The sequence below is a fragment of the Brachyistius frenatus genome, unplaced genomic scaffold, assembly GCF_029030835.1.
Source record: "Brachyistius frenatus isolate BFR_SWC_R1_liver_20210118 unplaced genomic scaffold, ASM2903083v1 Contig_111, whole genome shotgun sequence".
Taxonomy (NCBI): domain Eukaryota; kingdom Metazoa; phylum Chordata; class Actinopteri; family Embiotocidae; genus Brachyistius; species Brachyistius frenatus.
This window is the reverse complement of record NW_027210710.1, coordinates 96040-117500: the sequence shown is the minus strand read 5'-3', so window position 1 is coordinate 117500 and position 21461 is coordinate 96040. Positions and strand designations below refer to the sequence as shown.

The 21461-nt window shown below is 43.9% G+C and overlaps 4 protein-coding genes across 4 annotated transcripts in view; 1 reads left to right on the top strand and 3 right to left on the bottom strand.

Moving 5' to 3' along the window:
• Positions 1 to 376, top strand: part of LOC138629145 (serine/threonine-protein kinase 3/4-like) — a 19464-nt gene extending 19088 nt beyond the window's left edge. Inside the window, exon 11 of the mRNA XM_069712660.1 lies at positions 1 to 376. This exon is cut by the window's left edge and continues 599 nt beyond it. The gene's annotated coding sequence lies outside the window, so the exon portion shown is untranslated.
• Positions 377 to 4097: 3721 nt separating this feature from the next.
• On the bottom strand, positions 4098 to 10872 carry LOC138629144 (potassium voltage-gated channel subfamily S member 2). The gene is made up of 10 exons (XM_069712659.1): positions 10699 to 10872; positions 7473 to 7651; positions 7260 to 7393; positions 6750 to 6914; positions 6501 to 6672; positions 5848 to 5931; positions 5600 to 5761; positions 5428 to 5511; positions 4912 to 5004; positions 4098 to 4621 (listed from the first exon to the last, which is right to left on the bottom strand). Exons 2-10 carry the CDS (start codon positions 7641 to 7643, stop codon positions 4169 to 4171), a joined length of 1518 nt encoding a protein of 505 aa, XP_069568760.1. The 5' UTR covers positions 7644 to 7651; positions 10699 to 10872; the 3' UTR covers positions 4098 to 4168.
• Positions 10873 to 10943: 71 nt separating this feature from the next.
• LOC138629185 (odorant receptor 131-2-like) lies at positions 10944 to 17382 on the bottom strand. The gene is made up of 6 exons (XM_069712705.1): positions 17282 to 17382; positions 16550 to 16688; positions 16056 to 16481; positions 15293 to 15485; positions 12349 to 12414; positions 10944 to 11038 (listed from the first exon to the last, which is right to left on the bottom strand). The coding sequence occupies exons 1-6, from the start codon at positions 17353 to 17355 to the stop codon at positions 10944 to 10946; spliced, it is 993 nt and encodes a 330-aa protein (XP_069568806.1). The 5' UTR covers positions 17356 to 17382.
• Positions 17383 to 17485: 103 nt separating this feature from the next.
• Positions 17486 to 20512, bottom strand: LOC138629184 (odorant receptor 131-2-like). Its single transcript, XM_069712704.1, has 5 exons — positions 20402 to 20512; positions 19179 to 19942; positions 18364 to 18458; positions 17741 to 17801; positions 17486 to 17492 (listed from the first exon to the last, which is right to left on the bottom strand). Exons 1-5 carry the CDS (start codon positions 20483 to 20485, stop codon positions 17486 to 17488), a joined length of 1011 nt encoding a protein of 336 aa, XP_069568805.1. The 5' UTR covers positions 20486 to 20512.
• Positions 20513 to 21461: the final 949 nt, after the last annotated feature.

Genomic DNA, 21461 nt, shown 5'->3' with positions numbered 1-21461 from the left:
TTTCACGTTGTTTTTTTGTTTTTTTTCCGGTACGTATTCGTACGTTTTCTATATTTCGCCACTCGGTGCTGAATGTACGAACAACTCTGTTACGTAGGAAACGGCAGCTGGTGGCGATCAGACCTTCACGTTATATTATTACACTGTCGTCATGGTTACTATCACCATTAGTTATACAACAAGACCAATCAGAATTATTCACAATCCAGATTATCAACAAGGGAAAATATTGTTCTTGAAATGTCAGAAATCCTTTTGTTTGTTTGTTTGTTTGTTTGTGACTCCAACCTGATGAATCTGATCGACCACAAGATGATCAACTGAATTAAAAACAAGATATGAACTCCTCTCGAGCATTAAATCAAAGTTTAATAGATTTTTTCAGGATGTTATTAATTATTCACCGTTTGTAAACAATCACAACGTCTCCTATCAGATACATATTTTTATAAACACACCTCAGAGTCTTATCTTAATAATTAACATCCTGATAGTCTGTTAGAAAGCGTTGATTCATCGTTTAGAAATGATAAACGGGTCATTTAAAGGTTTTGTTTCCAGTTTTCTAATTTGTTTCGTAACGTTTTACCGACGAGGTGAAAACAAACTTTCATCTGAACGTCGGATCGATTTCTGAAACGGGACGATGAGATTTGAACCCTCGTTTAACCATCGTTGCCCTTTAATGGTGTTTAGTTTGGATTTTTATTTCCAGCATCTCGTTCTACTTCAGATTTTAACGACGACGTCCTGAAATTTACAAAAACTGAACCAACTTCGAACATTCCTCCGAGACAGACGACAAAGCACAAATAAACACAAATAAACACAAATAAACACAAATAAACACAATAAACACGGTTTCTATTTTTCTACGAAGGTTTTTAGTCGTTCGGAAGGAAAACGATCTTCTCAGGTCACCAAACCTCCTCAGGGCTGTAAAATAACTCTTTGCTGTAGATACTCTCACGTCTGTAAATATACGATCAGGATTCATCTGACGAGTTCAACGCTCAGTTTCAAATATCTAAATCAGTTTATTGCTCAACGTGTCGATCAACCGACTGCTGGATTCTGTTTTTATTTTAACGCGTTACAAACGAAGCTAAAGGGATTCTTCTGTCGATGCACTGTTGTTGTTGTTGTTGTTGTTGTTGTTTTTTTTTTTGAGTGATTAAAAACTGGTTTTGTTCACTTTAAAAAGGGAGAATATGAAAAGCGCAGGATTAAAGTCGAAGCCACTGGAGAACAGAGACAGAAACTCAACTGTTTGTTTTTATTTAACAAAGTGACTTTTAAACACTTTTCATAACTGAACTTTCTGATGATCAACGAGCCTGAAACAAACCTCTGCAGGAGTTTTTAAAGTCATTAAACAATTAAAAAACTTCTTTTCTGTTCCCCAAACTGCATTTTTTTTTCTTTTCTTTTTTTTGCGTGCGTGTGAAAAGTTATCATTTGGTAAATATGACGTTTCCAGACTACGATGTTGCTGTGATTTAATTTATTCACTTCCAGGTAAAGAATTGAGATTCATTAATATTTCAGCAGCTGCGTTTATTTAATGAGAATCAGTTCCAGTTATAATCCTGATGAAACGAGCAGCGGACGGATTCACTTTATTTTATGTTGAAACTGTTAACGTGTCAAATTCAACGATTTATTTGAGTTCATCTTTTTGGGATGTTTGTTTGGTGAATTGGAGAGAAAATGTTTTTGTCTTTTTGATATTTCAGAAATGATCTCCGCCTTGTTTCATTTCTTTTCTGGCATCTGAGTCGGTTTCTGAATGTTTCTGCCTTAAAGACTGCAGCATGTTTGAGATCAGCGGTTTCTGGTTTATGTATTTGTTTTTTGTTTTTGCTTCTCGAATAAAGAAAACAATAAAAACTAAGGACACACTCGTCTCTGTGTTTTGTTGTTTTTGTCCATATAGTTTTATTATTTGATATTTAGAAGTTTCCCGGTATTTTCTTTGTCTTGTCTTAAATTTCTTTATCAATGTTAATTATCAGACGTGTTTCAGTTGATTCTTCCTCAGTCTCCTTCATCATCGTCTCCGTCTGGAGGACGCCGCGACCGAACTCGCTGTCGTCTCGACTTTCTAAAAGTGTCCTCGTCCAATCAGATCGTCACAAACGGAAACTTCTCACTCGTTCTCTTTTTATTGTTTCGTCTCGAGTTCAGGCAGAAAATAACAAATTAATCTTTAATCAGCCGTGTGTGTGTGTGTGTGTGTGTGTGTGTGAGAGTGTGTGTGTGTGTGTGTGTGTGAGTGTGTGTGTGTGTGTGTGTGTGTGTGTGTGTGTGTGTGTGTGTGTGTGTGTGTGTGTGTGTGTGTGTGTGTGTGTGTGTGTGTGTGTGTGTGTGTGTGTGTGTGTGTGTGTGTGTGTGTGTGAGTGTGTGTGTGTGTGTGTGTGTGTGTGTGTGTGTGTGTGTGTGTGTGTGTGTGTGTGTGTGTGTGTGTGTGTGTGTGTGTGTGTGTGTGTGTGTGTGTGTGAGTGTGTGTGTGTGTGAGTGTGTGTGTGTGTGTGTGTGAGTGTGTGTGTGTGTGTGTGTGTGTGTGTGAGAGAGTGTGTGTGTGTGTGTGTGTGTGTGTGTGTGTGTGTGTGTGTGTGTGTGTGTGTGTGTGTGTGTGTGAGAGTGTGTGTGTGTGTGTGTGTGTGAGTGTGTGTGTGTGTGTGTGTGTGTGTGTGTGTGTGTGAGAGTGTGTGTGTGTGTGTGTGTGAGTGTGTGTGTGTGTGTGTGTGTGTGTGTGTGTGTGTGTGTGTGTGTGTGTGTGTGTGTGTGTGTGTGTGTGTGTGTGTGTGTGTGTGTGTGTGTGTGTGTGTGTGTGTGTGTGTGTGTGTGTGTGTGTGTGTGTGTGTGTGTGTGTGTGTGTGTGTGTGTGTGTGTGTGTGTGTGTGTGTGTGAGTGTGTGTGTGTGTGTGTGTGTGAGTGTGTGTGACGTTTCATTTTAAGACGACAGATTTCTTGTGATTTGGTAAAAAGTGTCTTCGTGCATCTTTGAGGTTCTTCAGCTGAAAATCAGAATCTTTAACTGAATATTTAAGAACATGAAAGATGTTTTCAACCTGCTCGTCCTCTCTTCGTCCTCTCTCCGTCCTCTCTCCGTCCTCTCTCCGTCTTCTCTCCGTCCTCTCTCCGTCTTCTCTCCGTCCTCTCTCCGTCCTCTCTGCGTCTTCTCTCCATCCTCTCTCCGTCCTCTCTGCGTCTTCTCTCCGTCCTCTCTGCGTCTTCTCTCCGTCTTCTCTCCGTCCTCTCTGCGTCTTCTCTCCGTCTTCTCTGTCCGTCCTCTCTCTGTCCTCTCTCTGTCCTCTCTCCGTCCTCTCTGTGTCTTCTCTCTGTCCTCTCTCCGTCCTCTCTTCGTCCTCTCTGACAGATATCTGAACTCTGTCGGCATCGTCTTGTCTCCTGTTGAAGAATCATCGACGGTCCATTAAATGAAACTCGAGCTGAGCTGCGAAGCGTCTTAATGTCCTTCCTAAAACTTTCCTTCCTGCTCGTCTTTCAGAACGAAGGTTTGGAGATGTGATGAAGTCGGTAGTTGAAGGATCGTTTCTCTGAACTTTGACCTCTCGGGTTGAAACACGCTGGATTTAGTTTTTCTGGTGAAATGTAAATCAATCAGCTGTGATGCTGAAGAGATTTCAGTTTATCAAACCAAAGCAGCAGCGAGTGTAAAAAGATCTGATTATTATTTCTCCTCCAGTGACGGAAGCATGTTTGATCTGAAGCAACATTCAGTCTGTCGTTATAGTTTTGGATTTGTTTTAATGTCACACGTGTTCATGCTGCTTCTTTCAGTCCAGATCACATTTCTGTCGATTTTTACGTTCACTTTGGACTTCGTATATTTTCCTGAAAACCGCCGACATGCACGTTGAATGAAGAAACTACAGTACGATGTGTTCTAATGGAAGCACAAGTGTTCCGGTCCGACCAACCGGTCCAACTCCCCCCCGACGGTCCGACTCCCCCCCGACGGTCCGACTCCCCCCCGACGGTCCGACTCCCCCCCGACGGTCCGACCAACCGGTCCGACCCCCAATGGTCCAACTCCCCCCCGACGGTCCGACTCCCCCCCGACCCGGCGGTCCGACCCCCGTCCGGTCGTCTCCGGCCCGGTCCGAACGTCGAGCCTCTCCGGGTTCGTTCGGCCGAGTCGTCACAGCTGACGCGTCTCCTTCATCCTCATGATTGACGCGTAGGACGGATGCTCCACGTAGCTGTAGTTGATCACGCCTCCGTCGTCCTCGTAGTCCACGTCGTCCTCCTCGATGTCGTCGTCGTCCAGGCAACAGCTGTCCGCGTCCGACCCCTCGTCCTCTTCGTCCCCGTCCGGCTCGCTCTCGCAGCTCATCCTCGCCTTCCCGCAGTTGTTGTTGTTGTTGTTGTTCCTCACCGACGCCTCCAGAGCTTTCTGTCTCCGGTAGAAGTGGGAGAACTTGTTGAAGATGATGGTGATGGGCAGCGCCACCACCAGGGTGCCGCCCAGGATGCAGCCGCTGGCCGCCAGCTTCCCGGCCACCGTGACGGGCACCACGTCCCCGTAGCCCACCGTGGTCATGCTGACCGTCCCCCACCACCAGCAGGCCGGGATGGTGTCCAGACCCACGTCCTGAAAACACACGGTCACACTGTACAACATATTCAAACCAACACCACGCCGTACCAGGAGAAGTAACACAGTTCCTGCTGAACGCAGCGCAGCGATGCACCCGGAGCGGCAGGATAATATACGGTCACGGTAACGTGTGGAACTCAGTGATGATGATGATGATGATGATGATGATGAAGAGGCGACTCTGAATACTTCCTCGTGGAGGTCGCTGCTTCCTGCTGCTCCGGGTGCATCGCTGCGCTGCGCTTCCTTCAGGAACCGTCAGACAGACACGGTTCAAACTTCACCTCTTCGTACTCGGCGGTGTAAGCCATCCCGGAGAAGACGGACACGCCGACGGCCAGGTAGAGCAGCAGGATGCCGACCTCACGGTAACTGTGCTGCAGACGGAGGACAGCGAGTTAGAAACCGTCTCGACGCACGACTGGAACATCCTCACGATACAAAGGAGGCCGGAGACGAGAAAAACGTTGCTCGATGTTGTGCAACTTGGAGGAAAAACAAGGAAGAGACTTAAAGGCCCCCTGTGGAGTTCATGAGCAGCTCCGTTTTATTTGTATTGTTCCCGTCGTTATTTCCCTTCGGATCCACTAAACACCGCGGCGACAAACACTGAATGAAAAACAAAGATTCAGCTTGTTTATTAAAAAAAAAGCTCCACGTTTCATTTCTGCAGCTTCATGAGGCTGAAAACTTTCAGGAACTTCATGAATCTCCTGAAACAAACAACCGCACATGAAGGTGACGTGACAACAAACAATTGAATCTATATGTATTTATAAATGTTAAAACACGAGACTCACCCGAAGCGTCGCCCCCAGCGAGCGCAGACCCGTCGAGTGTCGAGCCAACTTCAGGACTCTGAAGATCCGCATCAGCCTGAACACCTGAGAGAAGCGCAGCCACACATTCAGATCTCTGCTTCTAAATATCGTGCCGTTCGGACTTCGGTCGGTTTCTGACGTCCCCTCCCACCTGGATGAGCCGTCCCGGGACGCCCGGGTCGGACTCGGAGCCCACCATCAGGTCGAAGAGCAGCGTGATGTAGATGGGAACCACGGTCACCATGTCGATGATGTTCAGAGGGTGACGGAAGAACTTCCTGGTGTTCGGGGCGAGCAGCAGCCTCGTCACGACCTCGGAGAGATCAAACACACTCAGCGTCTCTCAAATCTGTCGGCGTGCAGAAGAGAGCTTCGTTTTGTTGTTTTTGATCTCCTCACCTCGAAGGTGAACCAGCAGGTGCAGAACACCTCCAGCGCCTGCATGGTCGGGTCCTCCAGCAGCTTCCCGTCAGAGTCCAACGTCTGACAGGACACAGATTTAGGAGAAGATTGTTCTCACCATCATTTCTCAGACAGACGGGGGACGATAATAAATGATGTTCCTAAAGAGTCCAAAAGAGGATCAGCAACAAAATGTACTTCATCCACCTGGAAGAACCCAATCAGACGTGATGTCGCTCTCCTCAAAGACGCCAGACTCCTTTGACAGAAGCAGTAATTTGACCCCACAGCAGACACAAGTTACTGATCTTCACTCGGTTTGTTGCTTTGTGTTTTATTTGTGGCCGATGAACCCGCAGTACCCACAGTACCCACAGTACCCGCAGTACCCACAGTACCCGCAGTACCTACAGTACCCACAGTACCCGCAGTACCCACAGTACCCACAGTACCCGCAGTACCCGTGCAGTACCCGCAGTACCCGTGATACCCAAGGTACCTGTGATACCCGCGGTACCCGTGATACCTGTGGTACCCGCGGTACCCGTGATACATGTGATACCCGTGATACCCGTGGTACCCATGGTACCTGTGGTACCTGTGGTACCCATGATACCCGTCCTCGTTGTGTTTGAGCTCTCCGTACCGACCTGATACTCCGGGATGCTGTTGATGCACATGGTGGTGATGGACGTGAGCACCACCCCGATGGAGAGCAGGCTGAAGAGCTTGCTGGGGACGGAGTACCCCGGGTTCTCCAGCGTCAGCCACAGACACTTCCTGATGTTCCCGTAACGCACCTCCTGGAAGTGCATCATGTCCCTGGGAGGACAGAGGAAGAGGAGGAGTTTAGAGAGGAAGAGACGGGGGGGGGGGGGGGCACGACTCGATTCGTTCACCTCTTTAAGTCCGATATCTCGTCCACCGACGTGTCGATGCTGCTGACGTCGCTGTCGTCGTCCCAGCTGCGGTGCCGGCTGCCCTCCAGCTTGCGGTCGTGGTAACGGTAACTACAGCAACTGTCCAGGAAGAACTCGTTGATGCCCCAGTACTCGATTTCCTGACTGGGTGGGAAGCAGACGCCAAATCAAAGTTAGTTCGGGAACCGGCTACAGTCTAATAGGGCTTTAAATTAGTGGAGGAAAAATGGAAAGTGGAGAGGGACCACCCCACCAAACTCAGACTAAAATCCTTCACTAAAATCTTTTCACTGTTTGCGGCTTTCAAACTTGAGAAAAAGCAACCGGCAAACAGGAAGTCCTCCATGTGAAGGATTTTCTCCATTTTGGCCTTTTATTTAAAGCAACTTTCGGGGTTCAGAAGCTCGTCTGCCTCCAGGTGACTCGCGCCCTGAACGCCCGGCTGAAGATGGAAAGTTTCTCTGTTTGGCAAGAAGATGCGTCTCTAACCTGAAGCTGAAGACGCACAGCTCCTCCATGATGTGCAGTTTGCCCGTCTGGTAGAAGTGGAGGACGTACGGGAACAGACCCGGGTTCCTGTCGAAATAAAACTCCTTCTCCTGCACGTCGTAGTCGTCGCACACCTGCGGGAGGAAGAAGACGAACGGAGGAAGGAGAACGGAGAAGGAAGTGAGCTGAGGAAGTGACGGGCGGCCGACCCACCTGCAGGATGTCCTCCTCCGAGTCGCAGGCCAGCAGCTTCCCCAGCCGGGTGTCGGGGAACTTCTTCAGCGTGCTGCAGCAGACGCTCCTCTTCAGACCGCCCACGTTCACGTGGACCAGACCCTCGTCGGAGTCCTGGCGGACCCAGCCGGGGACGTCCTCCTTCACCATGGTTAGAACTGCCGAGTCAGCAGAGACGAAGGAAGTGTATGAAATATGAAAAAAAAAAAATCCTCTCTGCTGCTCTACTGCAACGACGACGTGTTTCTAAACCTCAACCTTATTTTTTTTCAGGCCGCCTCTTTATCGACGTATGATTTTTCTGAGGACACGTGATCTCCCTCGTGAGGATTCGGTTACACGACAGCAGCTTTACGTCCACAGTCTGCTCGTGAGGAGTGATACGACTGACGTGAAACACAATCTTCTACGACAGATCATTCAAACTTTGTGTCATGTCACACATTTATTCTTCACACATGTTTATTTATGTTACGTAATTAAATCATCCTATTTAATTTAATTTACATTTTATTCACTTTGGATTTGATGAGAGAAGTTGAATGGGAGTCTATGGAGCCGGAGGCTTTTTGGAGCCGACCTCTAGTGGCACTCGCTGGGATTGCAGCTGAAGACACTTCTGGATCAGAACCATTTTACAGACCTGAAGCTACGAACACTTTTATAATCAATCTGTGGGGAAAAACACGCAAAATGAATAACGGAGACGTAAAAGTGTCCGTGTCTGTGCTCACTGTTATACCCAGAGAATAGATGTTGTTTGAGTCTTTCTATGGGATTTGTTGACAGAATAACATCAGCCTCGTCCTTTAAGCTCATTTCAATTTGAGTTTTCAACATTTTGACCTTGAACATGAAGCTTTACTGGAACTTTTTGAATCACTGCCAACGTGTGAATTAGACCTTGTCGTCTCTTTTGCTCCCCTTTCTTCTTCTTTTTTTTTTTTTAAAGCTGAGTCAGCGATCTTTAAAAAAAGACCCCATGGAAAGGATTTCTGCTGAGGAGGAATTTCCATTTTATTCAATTATTTATTTTTTTATGTAGGCACTTTAGTTCCAGCCACTCGGCCAAATGCAGACGGCCAGACACTAATTTGATGTACCTGACAAATCAGGACGCTCATTGGTTCAGAGCCAAAAAGCTTTTAATGGATTTTAAATCTTCACTGAGTGAACCTCAGCGTGTATCCATTAAATTTCACTCAAATCAACACTAACAGGTTGTAAGCATGTGATCAAGTATTAAAAACCCCACATAGATGCAGCCCAAACAGAAAGCGACTCCCACACATGCTCGTTTACTGTCCAAACACCCACATGCTGCACAACACTTTCACAATAACAAAAAAACTACACAATGAAATCACGCAGCACACGAGTATAAAGTTCACATCAAACTCTGAAAGTGTGGGAAAAAAACGTATGGTGACGTTTTCAGAGGCCTCCTGAAATACTAGAATATTAATATAACTGCCAGGAAAACACAATTCAATCCAGCTCTGTTGGTTTAATATCTCTTAGCAACAGGTGAAGTTTCCGGGACGGTAGATGTTGGTTTTACGCACCTGCTGAGATCAGAGGCTCCTTTTTTATTTGATAAATTTCTAATATTTCCCAGAAGAAGTCTGTTGAGGCTACTTCCTGTTTTTATGGCACCAGATTGAATATTCTGCCATTCGTTTATCATGTGATTAATATTCCTGCTTTTTCTTTCTTCCTGATCAGTGATGCCTCCGAACAGCAGCGAGGGCTCCCGTCCTCTCTGAGGCTGCAGTAAGTGGCTCGCTGCAGGTAAAGGGTGGGTGTAATGTGATGTAATGATGTTACTCGGTCTCTGATTGCAGAAGGTAGGAAATGGAGCCGAGGAATCGCGGACGTTGTGTCGACTTAATGGTGTTTTTAACCGCGGCGCTCTGACTTCATCTGCTCCTGAATATCTCCCTCTCGCTTCCTGCTGCTGTTTTAATCCAGTTTTTTTTTTCTGCTCAGCTCGGTGATTTATGTCCACAGGATGAAATCCATCTTCATCTGTGTGTGTGTTAAATCCGAGGTGGGTGGAGGGCGTGTTTGGAGGAAGCAGGTCAATGTTGGATAGAAACCAAGTAAATTTACTCAAGTGTTACTTTTAAGTAAAGTTTGACAAACTCTTGCTCCCAGTAGATTTCTATTTTATGCTCTTTTATACTTCTACTACACATTTCAGAGGGAAATACTTCACTTTTAATGTCAATGCTTTCTGTATCAATAATAATATTATAGACTGAAACACCCAACAGTATTTAACTACTTTAATTCAGCTGCTAAATCATTGACTGCTGCTACAAAGTGATTATGGTCAAATATTAATGATATATCTTAGTATAATAAAACACTCTGGTTGTCTTAACATCTTGTTTCTTCTTTTTCTCTTACTTTGTAGTTGTTTTCATCTTTTTTGTTTTTGTCTTGTGTCTTTAGTTTTTTTTTTTTTACTTTATACTAAGTTAATATGAATGAATATGAACATATAGTTTAGTCAATTGTGATGGAGCAAAAATTTCATATTGTTCCCAAAAGTCAAAAATTCAGTTGAGGTTGATTTTATTTATTTATTTGAAAGACATTGGGACTGTTTACTGTCTGTTCTGGAGATTCACTGACAGCTCTGTTTGGATTTCTTTCCTTAAATGTACGAACTGATTCTACATTTGAAGGTGAAAATTATCCTTCAAAATCACAGAACAGGACTATTAATATCACAGTAGTAATAAAAAAATTAAATATGCTGTTGCTCACTGGCTACACGGTGTTGCTAACGTAGCGAAACAGCCCATAATAGGTTATATTACATGTTGGAGTACAGAAATGTACCACAAATGTGTGTTATTCTTCATTAATATGAACTTTAATTCATTTTTAATCAGGCACCAAACAAACATTAAAGTGAGTAGTATAGCAGAGGTCGGTCAGGGTGTGTAATAACACGACGGGCCCCCTCCACCCCCCTCCACCCCCCGCTGGGCTCTCAGGGGTCCCGCAGGTTGCACACTGAAATAAAGCTGATCTATAATTCAGAACAGCTGATCGAAACCACAGCGGCGGAAAAACGATGAAGAGAACCAGAGGATGAAGAGTCCCAGCAGGTGAAATCACACAACTTCAAGTTAAAGGATTAATCAAGTCTTTATGGTGGCAGTGACGTGTGATACGTTTCATTGCGACTTACCGTGTCACGAGCCTCCTTCATCACCGGGTCAGCATCCTCCTCCTCGCGCGTCTCTTTCACCCCATGATGCGTTTTGAGAAGTTTAAACTTCCGCAGATGAAAGAGACAAAAACGAGTCGGGAAAAAAAAGACCGCGAGCTCCTTTTGCTAAAAACAAAACCCCCAAAACCCCCAAAACCCCCAAAACCCCCAAAACCCCCAAAACCCTGAAGCACAACCTTCCTTCTGCCTCCAACAACAAGCTGTTAGGAGGAGGGAGCAGAGTCCGCAGCGGGCTGCCGGGCTCCCTCCGTCTGAACCGCGACTCGTCCGTCTCCTCGCTCGGAGGAAGTCTTCGGCTCTTTCCGTCACATTCCGGAACGGGTTCGGATCTCTGGAACAGGAAGTGCCATCAGAGAGTTTGTGTGTTTATGATGCGTTTGCGGCACTCAGTGGTTAATTCAGAGGGAGTTTGATGACGGAGCTCTTTGTAAAGTTGTTTCTGTATCTGCAGAGGGACTCAGCAATCATATTTAAGTGGTTTTATGGTTCCTAATTTTTCTGTTTACTGTGGCGCCGTTGTAATAGTCTTTCTATGTCACACCTGGGAGACAGAACAACATCTCTGGTGTTCCTGTAATGAACTCTTAAATTACTGTAATATGCCTCTAACATCCCCAGAGACATTTTACACTGCAGTAACGTATACAGCTGACGTCACATTTATTCTCATTAAGATAAACTTTCCAGAGCAGAAACACTTCCTCTGCTGCTGCAACAATGCAGCTCCCATGGGTTTAATAAAATATCAATGCGTTGTTTCATTTATTTTCTGTGTCAGGCTATTAAAATAGTTCATCCCACATGGGATTACATGGCACACAAACATATGAACTATAAACAAAACAACAATTTTTTAATAGAAAACAATATAGTGACCGTTCATTGTTCAAATAATTAGGAAAAAAAGTCAATTGCACAGTGTTTCTAATGCTTGTATGTCTTCTGTGTTTCTATATAATTCAGCTGGTATAAATAGCAAAAGGAATCTCCTTCATCAATAATAAAACGTCTTTCTTTTTCTTTTCTCTTCTTGCAGATGAAATTTCACACACAAAGTGAGTTTTTATCTAATTAATCAACAAGATGTTCAGTATGTGTTTGTGGGACCTCGGGAAGCTGCACTCCTGCATGTCTGTGGTCGCAGCGCCATCTAGTGGCCAAAATCTGGTTGTACATCTTGACCCATCCTTCCTTTCCCTCTTTTTTACTTCTTTTTCTTGCGTAGTGCTTTTACACAGTAAAAAAACAACAACTGTCTCTTCCTCCTAGAAGGTCTGGTTCTGGTTCTGGTTCTGGTTCTGGTTCTGATGTAGACGGTTAAACTGACTGAATGTATGTCTGTGTTTGTCATGGTTTGGATTTTACGTCCTTATTTCAGCCGAGCTTTTGTGTTTCCTGTTTGACGTTGTAAAGTCGCTCACCCGCTGGGTTTCAGGCTACTTCACTTCCTGTCCCGCCCTGATTAGTTTCATCTGTCCCTCCTTGTCCTCCTCTCCCTCTGCATGTTTCGATGCTTTTTGTTCCTGTCAGTCCTTTGTTGCTTTATATTGATCAGTTTTAGGTTATCAACAGTTTTTGTTTTTTTTAGATGTCGCCGTTCTGGGTTGCCCGTTTGGACATCATCCATTTTTGGGGACTTGTACTTGGATATCTTAACTTTTGTTTGCATGAAGCCTCTTGTTCCCGGCGTTGCGCCTTTCCGTCCTCTCATTCTGTGAAACATTAGTATTTATTTAAACCTTCCGTGTGTTTGGAATCATTTAAAAATGCAATCAGAGGAACTACTAAAGCAGCAGGTTTTGAAGCAGCCTTTTCCTCTTTCTCTGAGCTGCCGTCTGGGACACCGACAGTAAACAGTCAGTATGTTGGAACCTTTTCGCAAAAGCTGGTTTAAACCACACTGCAGTTTATCAAATGAATCCTACGGCTTGTGACTTCAGAGCTCGTCGTCTGTTTTAGGGAAATACATGCAGGTGTATTGTAACCGCTGTCCATTCTTTCAGTTTGTACCAACTCGTTCGGCTAAAACATGCCAAAGCACCCGTCCGGTGTCCTGCGGCCGGTCAGTGAAACCCCGGTTGGGAGGCTTGGAGCCCAACCTTCAGGCTCACCTTGTTCCCTACAGAGTTGCTGCATCGACCACGATGATGTCTGCGACGGCGGGGATAAGGGAGAAGGTGAAGATCTGAACGCTCAACGGCCATCCCGGCCAGATTCAGAGGGCTGTTCCTGGACACAGACACATGGGTTTGATCTGTTTGTGCTTTTTAAAGCTCTTTTTAAAAACAAATTTACTGAATAAATCCTAAAACAAATATTATATCATCTGTAAGAACCAACCTCAACTTCATCTTGTCCAATCTTGCTTTTCTATTTCTATCTGCCAAATCATTACTTTTTTTTTTTTCACCTAAAAACATCCCAAAATTTAGTCAGTAGCATCTTAATTTTTTTTCACTTGAAATATATTAAACTATTGGAAAATTAGCTGTTCATCTATTTTGAATATTGCGTCTGTAGAGACTGAGTCTGCTTTATATTTCCGCTTCCACTGAATTCGTTTTTTTCGACGGGCACCCCACGTCCTCCTTTTTACCGGAGTATTTAATAAAATACCTCGACCCGCCGGCGTTTAAATCGAGTGCTCCCTTTTCAGTAAAGGCGGGAAATTTAAACTGCGTTCGACCCGCCTGATTGGTTCCGCTTCTGTTGCCAGAGAGACGCAGCAGGAAGCACCTGGAGCTGATTGGAAAGCTGGAGCTAATGCTACTGTTCACCTCATAAACAGCCGGTGTCTACAGTGTCTGCAGCCAGGAGGGTTTTGTTTTTATTTGATTGTTTTTGGAGGGGATATTTGTTACTTCCACCCGACTCAGTTCGTCAACAGTTATTATGTTGGTGTGTTTACTCCGTTAGCCGACCGTTAGCCACTTCTGTTGCTATCAGCAGGACTCAGGAAACAGGAGTTTTTCCTGCTGAAGACTCATGAAGACTTTTTCTCAAAGGATTTATTCTCCACACTTCAGGTCCAGAGGATCAACTTCTCCTCTGCAGGCTACTGTAAGTACTCCCTGTAGTACTGCGTTCAAAAATGACTACCACAGTACAAAACTAGGAGTATTAAAATGTTCCTAAAGTACCCAAAACATACTTTTAAACATTCAACGATTAGTCACCGAAAATTCAACTGTTTTGAATGTGTAATGTGTATTTTATGTTTATTTTTAAAGCAGAAATACAGTTTTCAACTTTTTAAATGTAATTTTTCTGTTTGTTTGTGTACATAACAGTTGAATATGGCTTTGTTATCTTTGTTTTTGACATATTTAGTTAAAACAAGAAGGCCAATTGCAAAAATAACTTAATGATTATTAATTGATTATAGGCTCATTTTTGCATTAAGGACATTTATGATGCAGCTGGTGACAGTGAGGTTAATTTAAGTAATTTACTTTGTATACTGCTGCATATCTTAACCCATGATAACGCATCCTAACGTGTTTGTTTTGTTGATTAGATATTGTATTATTAATCTGAATAAGCAAAGTAGCTTCTAACTAATGGCTGCCACGGAAATATGAAAAAAAAAATAGGGTTGCAACTAGGGATTATTTTCATTATTAATTAATCTTGTTGCTTACTTTCTCAATTAATCAACACCTGTGGCCACGTGAGGAAATGCAGTTTTTGGCGGTTCATCTTTGGCATTTGGAAATTATTATTATGATTATGATATTTTGTTTGTTTATTGTTTTCTGTTTCTTTTCTCTGCACATAAACTTGAGACGAAATACGATTCAAAAATATTTTTCTTTATTAAAAGCTTCCTCCTTCCAGTAAATGGTGCTAAATGCAGGATTAGAAAAGCAGCAGCAGGAAGTCCGTTATCCTTTCATGTAAACATTGTGAAGAAAAGCAACAGGAGCAGCTGTGCAGTAACAACAAAATACCAGCTGTTCGGCCCCATGTGGCTCCTGATACAGAGTCGGCTAATTCACAGCCTCGTCTTGTCGTCCAGAAACTGTAAAGTCGCCGATGTTAGCAGATTTGAACCGTGGTTTTAGACCAGGGACTGCAGCTAGAATCTGGAACAAGTTTGATCATCTTCAGACTTTCCAAATGTGAGCTGTTTCCATCCCGCTGAAGGAATATGTCTTTCTATTGGTCTATTGTTGTCAGCTCCTGGTGCTACTGTCCAGAGTCCAGAGCTGTTTACTCCGCTATAGTCCAGGTGATGGTTGTGAAACGGGCAGAAGAGGAGGAAGCACATATCTCAAGATGTTGAAGTCATCTGTAATATGTTGTTAGTTTTTGATGCAGCATAACAGCTGACTTTCTATAAGCAGTGATTCACTAGACACAGAAATGACACCGTTGACTCTTCAGTCCGATGCAGCAAACAAATACAACAGTGCAATACGAAGTGGGAGTGAATCACATCCCACCGAACCTGCAGCCGACCGACTGTCGGGTGGACGTTAGTCCGCCTCGTGTGATCGCTTCACCGGCGGGTTCGCTTTCAGCAGCACCGGTCGGACACGGTGACTCTGACAGGACAAGTACCGGATCCAGTACTTCCTGAACAGCTCGTCCCGAAACCCGTAGATCATGGGGCTCAGGAACCGGGGGATGATGTAGACGAGCAGGAAGAAGATGTAACGGATCTCCAGGCTGAGGCGGGGGAAGAGGGAGATTAACGCCGCCTGAAGGGAGGGAACCACAAAGGCCAGCATGCACAGCAGCAGCTGGAGCAACAAACAAACAAACAAACAAACAAACAAACAGAGGAGGACAGGATTTATATCACTGAAAAACACTTATTAACAAAAAAAAAAAGAAAAAAAAGAAATTTCAGTTAATCGTAAAAAAAACAATGAATCAGTTTGATAAAAATAAAATGCCAAGAATCCCCTGCCCCTCGTTACATGTAAGGATTTTCTGTTTAACGTGCTGTTTCCAGTTTTCTACCATATGGACCAGGTCATTATTTAACTTGTTGATAAAGAAATTGTTGGATAAACTGCTGATGAAAATAATTATTGTATTTTTCTTCGTCTGTGTTACTGCAGAAAAACGCAGCTTATATTTAGTTAAAACTGGTGATATTTAAATTTCTTGACTCTTTCAGATGGACGGACATTATTATATTTTGTATCTTAAATAAGCTAGTGGACATTTTTGCTGATTAAATACCAAATAATGTGTGTGACTCGATAGCTGCGTTTGTTTTCGTTGTGTTCTCGGTGTTGAAGTTCGTTCAGCTCCTTTGCGTCTCAGCTCTCAGTTTCTCGGTCGCTCCTCCTCCTGACACCCACCTGCACCCCGTGAAGCAGCACCGTGTTCCTGGCTCTCTGCACCGAGGCCAGGCCGGTGGAGGCGGCTCGCGCCGCCAGCATGATCTTGCAGTAGGTGTAGAGCAGCGTCAGCGCCACGAAGGACAGGTACGTCCCGTCGAACACGCAGTTCTTGTAGTAGATGGACCGGTCGCGAAACAGCAGCGAGTGGTCGCAGAAGATGGAGGCGTGGAAGAAGCTGGGCGGCTCCTTGACGACGGTGACCAGGAGGTCGGTGAGGGGCGGGACGGCGGTGAGGAGGAGGATGAAGCCGATGAGGAGGAGGGTGCGGGGTACGGTGCACATCTGGATGTAGTGCAGCGGGAAGCAGATGGCGATGTAGCGCTCCACGGCCATGCCGGCCAGGATGAGAGGGGTGGAGCGGGTGGTGAAGACCGCCGTCATGATCTGAGGGCGGCGGACGGCGGTCGGATGAAATGTTATTACAAAATAGACTGAAAATGGGAGGGACTTACCAGAAAGCAGCAGACGGAGGCGTGGATCTTCCTGAAGATGTAGCTGACCACGTAGAGCGCCGTCACCAGGGTCAGCTGGATGGCGTCGTTGATCACCATGGAGATGAACATGATGTAGCGGGGGTTCTCGTAGAAGACACTGGAGTCAGAGAGAGATGGATGCATCTTTACACCAAGGCTGCAACTAACGGGGATTATAATGGAATAATCTGCTTATTATTCAATAACTCTTTTCAGAAATAACATGCAGCAAAGTGGAAGACTGAATAACTGTTTTCAGCAGTATGTTCAGCAGAGGAGGCGTTCAGGTGCACTGTAGAGCGCAGGTCACCTGTGTTTTTGAAGTGCTCAGAGGTACACAGAAGTCACATGGTTAAAAAAAAAAAAAAGGGAAAAACTTGAGATAAATCCAGTCGTGGTTGTGGCTGCGTGTGTTTATCAGATGTGTTGATTAATATAAAAACCTGCTGCTCGGTCAGAGTGTTCGAGAGTCAGACTGAAGAGTAGAGACGGAGGAAAGTGGAACAAGAGTCTCTGTCGTAGTTTTGCAGACAATAATATATCACCCAGATTATTGCTGAATAATAATTGTCTGTAAACCAACCAATTAATTAATCAGATCATCTTTGTAGCTCTGCACCACTGGACCCAACTAAAGGAGATGATTTTCTGGTCAGGTGCTGCTGCTCGTGTCCACAGTTGAAATCATCAAACATCATGAGAGTTGTGTACCTGTGCCGTAGGAAGGTGTGCACCATGCTGCTGTTGATGATGCTGAGGGCCAGCCACACCAACATGGCCACCATGTTCTTGGTCAGAGCATTAGAGAAGCTGTCTTTAGGTACCGCCACGGCGCCCCCTATCGGTACAGAGCTGGTGTTACTCATCAGCAGGTCCAGAGGCCCGTTGGAGGAGTTCATCAGCAGCATCTCCTCTTCAGCGTCTGAGAGCAACACAAATCGAATCTGACTCCATTCATCCGCATTTAAAGCATGTGTTTTACACATAGTTCGATTTTATGGAAAATAGTTAATTGGATCATAAATAACATAGAAATATAACCTCGACAAAAACATTTGCTATAAAATTTATCAACAGTTAATTTTTCTTATACACAATTGACAGAATTTAAAATGGAAAAACAAAGTTTAAGGGTGAGTTTATAATATTTAAACAGATAAACTTCCTCACCTGTTCACACCTGTGTGGTCACACATATCCTCTTCACACTCAGCCAGGAGTTCTTTGAAATCTGCAGGAAAATCTGAAGAAAATTCTGACAAATAATTTAGAATTAAAGACATTTCATCTTTCAGAGGATTGTTCTCAGATTTGTAATAACACAGAATATCTGTAAGATGTTACATCTTTGCATTCAACAGCGTACTTTTATTTTGTGTGTTTGTTCAATATTATTATTAACTATAACAAAGTGTAAACACAAGATGCCTTAATCTGGTTTATATGTAGAATTATAGTAACGCTACATTATCATTCCTGTTTTACACAATATAAATGTTTACAAATACATTATATACAAACTTACATCAATCAGCAGCTCATCAATATTCACACTGCAGTCTGTAATAATAATATATATAATTATGTGACATCACATTAAATAATTATCTGGTTTCGTTGTTTTTCTGCAGATTTACATATTTTAAACTTCAGTTTGAAAGCCTCATAAAACCTTTTTAAACATTTAAAAAACAACAACTAATATTAAATCAAAATCAGCTGTGTTCTAAAGATGTGAAAACATCAGTTCAATATTTACAGACATTAAAGTGAGTGATAACGAAGCCTCTCACCTGTCAGGACCAGGATCAGGACCAGGATCAGGACCAGGATCAGAGTCAGGATCAGGACCAGGATCAGGATCAGAGTCAGGACTTCCTCCAGCAGCCTGCTCCCTCATATAAGAATGCTGTGTATGCGTGTATCGATCAGGTCGTCATGGGGACGGGCTGAAGGTCATGATGTCATAGGTTATCATGCTTCGATTCCCGGTAATGAGCACGGAGGAGATTTTGATCCCTGAGCTCATAATGAAGCTAAAAAAAGATGAATAACAATGAAGTTTAGCAGAAGACGAACAGGCCGTCACTCGTTCAAGATTTAATTTCAATTAATCTGATGAGTATAGATTTAATCCGGGTTTCTGAATGTTGCAGATTACCTGCACAGGTGTGAAAAAAGCAACTATTTGGACACCAAAAGATTTGAGATAATATTGAACTATCTGACATGTTTCCAGGATGTGTGATGTGACTGTGTTTTATATAAACCAGCTTTAAAGCCAACATATTCATGTTCCTGTAAAAACAGTCGGCCGAGACGGACAAAATGATAATAATTCACAATTATAAAAAAACTTTATTGCAATCGGATTATACAAACTCATTCTTACAGATGGTTTTTTTTTAATTTCAGAAGGAATATAAATGCTATATTTTCTGCCACATTTAATATTTTAGACACATATTTTTTATATTTTCTTTGCAAAGAGCACGTTTGAAACGTCTTCAAAAAGTCTTCAATATTCTTCAAAAATACAAACGCCCTTGGTAACCTGTCACTAGCCGGCTTTGTTCACCGCTGCCACTCTGTGCGCTGGTCGGTGCACCTGCTGCTCAGCAGGTGCATCTTCAGGTACTTCCTGAACTTCTTGTCTCTGACGCCGTAGACGACGGGACTCAGGAAGCGCGGCAGGATGTAGACGATCAGGTAGTTTGCGTATCGGATTTCGAGGATGCGTCCCGGGATGATGATGTGCAGGACGACCTCCACGCTCGGGGAGATGTAGGACAGCATGCACATGGTCAGCTGGGCGCCGTGCAGCAGGATGGTGTTCCTGGCCTTCTGGGCCGACGTGGTCTCCGTGGAGACGGCCCGCGCCGCAAACAGGATCTTCAGGTAGGTGAAGACCAGGATGAGGAACACGCAGGAGAAGTAGATGATATCAACGGCCTGTCTTTTGGAAGCCAGGATCGGGTCTTTGAACACGTTCTGGCGCAGGCAGAACACCGACTCGTGGAAGAAGCTCAGGGATTCGGTCGCCAGCGTCACGAACAGATCGGTGATGTCCGGCGCCACGCTGATGAACCAAATCCACCCGATGACCACGTAGGTCCTCCTCACCGTGCAGACCTGAGCGTGACGCAGCGGTTGGCAGATGGCGACGTAGCGCTCGATGGCCATGCTGGCCAAGTTGATGGGGGTGTTCCTGGTGGTGAAGACCGCCACCAGGATGAAGAAGCAGCAGAAAGACACGTTGATCTTGTAGAAGATGTAGCTGAGGATGAAGAGTGTGACGGTGACCGTAAGCTGGACGGCGTCGTTGATCACCATGTGGATGAAGAGGATGTAGCGAGGGTCTTCGTAGAAGGTCTGGAGGAAGACGAAGGGTCGCATGGTTAGATTATGGGGGGGGGGGGGGGGGGTAAAAACAAATAACCGGTAAACTTAACTTCACAATATTTCATTTTTGATTCACAAATATGAAATATGGAGTCATTTCTAAAGTGTTGAATGTGTGTTGGCAGGTGGATCTGCCGGTCTTCATACCTGCTGTGTATTATAGGCTCCAACTCTTATAATGTCAAATATTGCTATTTTATTGATATATTACTTTTCAGTCAAGTGTCTGAAAATGATGAAAAATGACGTTTATCAGAGCCCATGTTGAGTCCAACGATAAAAGTGCAGTAAACAGTTAATTGTAAAAAAGACATTTGATAATTTTAGGAAAAAACAAAACTAAAATGAGAAGCTGGAATTAAATAATTGGGTTTGATGAGCTCCTAAATCAGGTGCAGATGATAATTAAGATGCTGTTTGTGTTTTTACCTGGTGTCTGAAAAAGATGGCAACCAAGGTGCCGTTGATGTAACTGAGGACGAGCCAGACCAGAACCACAATCAGGTTCTTCATGAGCGCCGTGGTGAAAGTATCTCTGACGAGCACGAGCTGCTCCGCCAGCAGAGGGAGCCAGAGAGACGGAAACACAAAGGACTTTCAAATGCAGTTCAATTATCATTTATCAAAGCTTTATTAATGTGTTTCTTTATAATGACATTGTTTAAAATTTACTCTGGAAAGAACAGGCATGTAAATATTCATCTGTACTCTCGGCGCCACATCAAGTCACCTAAAACGGTTCAGAAAGACATTTTGATGTCAAGAGCCTCCTGAAACAGCTGTGAATCAGGAGATAAAACATCTGGACAACATTAGTTCTCTTTAAGGCTTATTATTTGGGGAAAGAGGCACCAGATCATGTTCCACATTAGTTCTTTTCTGAGGAAAACTATTCATCTGATAAGGATGTAATTGGACTCTTTGGCCCCCATAAGGACGGGAGGCCTTTTTTAATTTCAGGGTCAAAAATCTAATTTGAGACATGGACACAATTTAATAAATTCACAGTGACAAATTTATCTCGACTGAATGTTCCTGCTTCAGTTTTGGTAAAAGTTAAAAAGAATCGTGTGCATTTGCTGTAGCAAGACTTTTGTCTCGTCCTATCATGACCGAAAAGAGAAGAATTTTTACACCAAAATTAAACATTAAACATTTTCGTCAACATGCTGGAAACATTTCATAACATACGAACATATATCATCAAACCTGATAAGGGAAAGTCACGTTGCCTCTGGGACCGAGTGATGAACTCATGCTTCACTGTGACCTGACAGAGACACGCTATACAATAATTAAAAAAAAAGGTTTAAATGAATAATTATACTGTATAATATAGTCAATATCCTCAAAAACCATTAAAACATTGTATAACATCATATTAAAACTGTACTTTGATGATTCTTACACTAATCTGACCCCATAAAATGCTGCAGGTTCACAGTGAATCTGATTTTATTTTCTTCTTCACACGCTGTAGAATCCTGAA

Excerpts from the sequence above, each read along its gene's own strand:
- LOC138629185 (XM_069712705.1), bottom strand. The coding sequence starts at position 17,355 with ATGGTGGCCATGTTGGTGTGGCTGGCCCTCAGCATCATCAACAGCAGC. Across the intron at positions 15,486-16,055 it reads TGCTGCTTCACGGGGTGCAG|CTGCTGCTGTGCATGCTGGC; the intron begins GTGGGTGTCAGG and ends TTGTTGCTCCAG. Across the intron at positions 12,415-15,292 it reads CTGGATCCGGTACTTGTCCT|GCTTCATGCAAACAAAAGTT; the intron begins GTCAGAGTCACC and ends CGGGAACAAGAG.
- LOC138629144 (XM_069712659.1), bottom strand. The coding sequence starts at position 7,643 with ATGGTGAAGGAGGACGTCCCCGGCTGGGTCCGCCAGGACTCCGACGAG. Across the intron at positions 6,915-7,259 it reads CTGTGCGTCTTCAGCTTCAG|TCAGGAAATCGAGTACTGGG; the intron begins GTTAGAGACGCA and ends CTTCCCACCCAG. Across the intron at positions 5,762-5,847 it reads CCTGCTGGTTCACCTTCGAG|GTCGTGACGAGGCTGCTGCT; the intron begins GTGAGGAGATCA and ends GATCTCTCCGAG.
- LOC138629184 (XM_069712704.1), bottom strand. The coding sequence starts at position 20,485 with ATGAAGAACCTGATTGTGGTTCTGGTCTGGCTCGTCCTCAGTTACATC. Across the intron at positions 18,459-19,178 it reads ATGCACCTGCTGAGCAGCAG|GCTGCTGGAGGAAGTCCTGA; the intron begins GTGCACCGACCA and ends ATGAGGGAGCAG. Across the intron at positions 17,802-18,363 it reads CCTGATCCTGGTCCTGACAG|ATTTCAAAGAACTCCTGGCT; the intron begins GTGAGAGGCTTC and ends ATTTTCCTGCAG.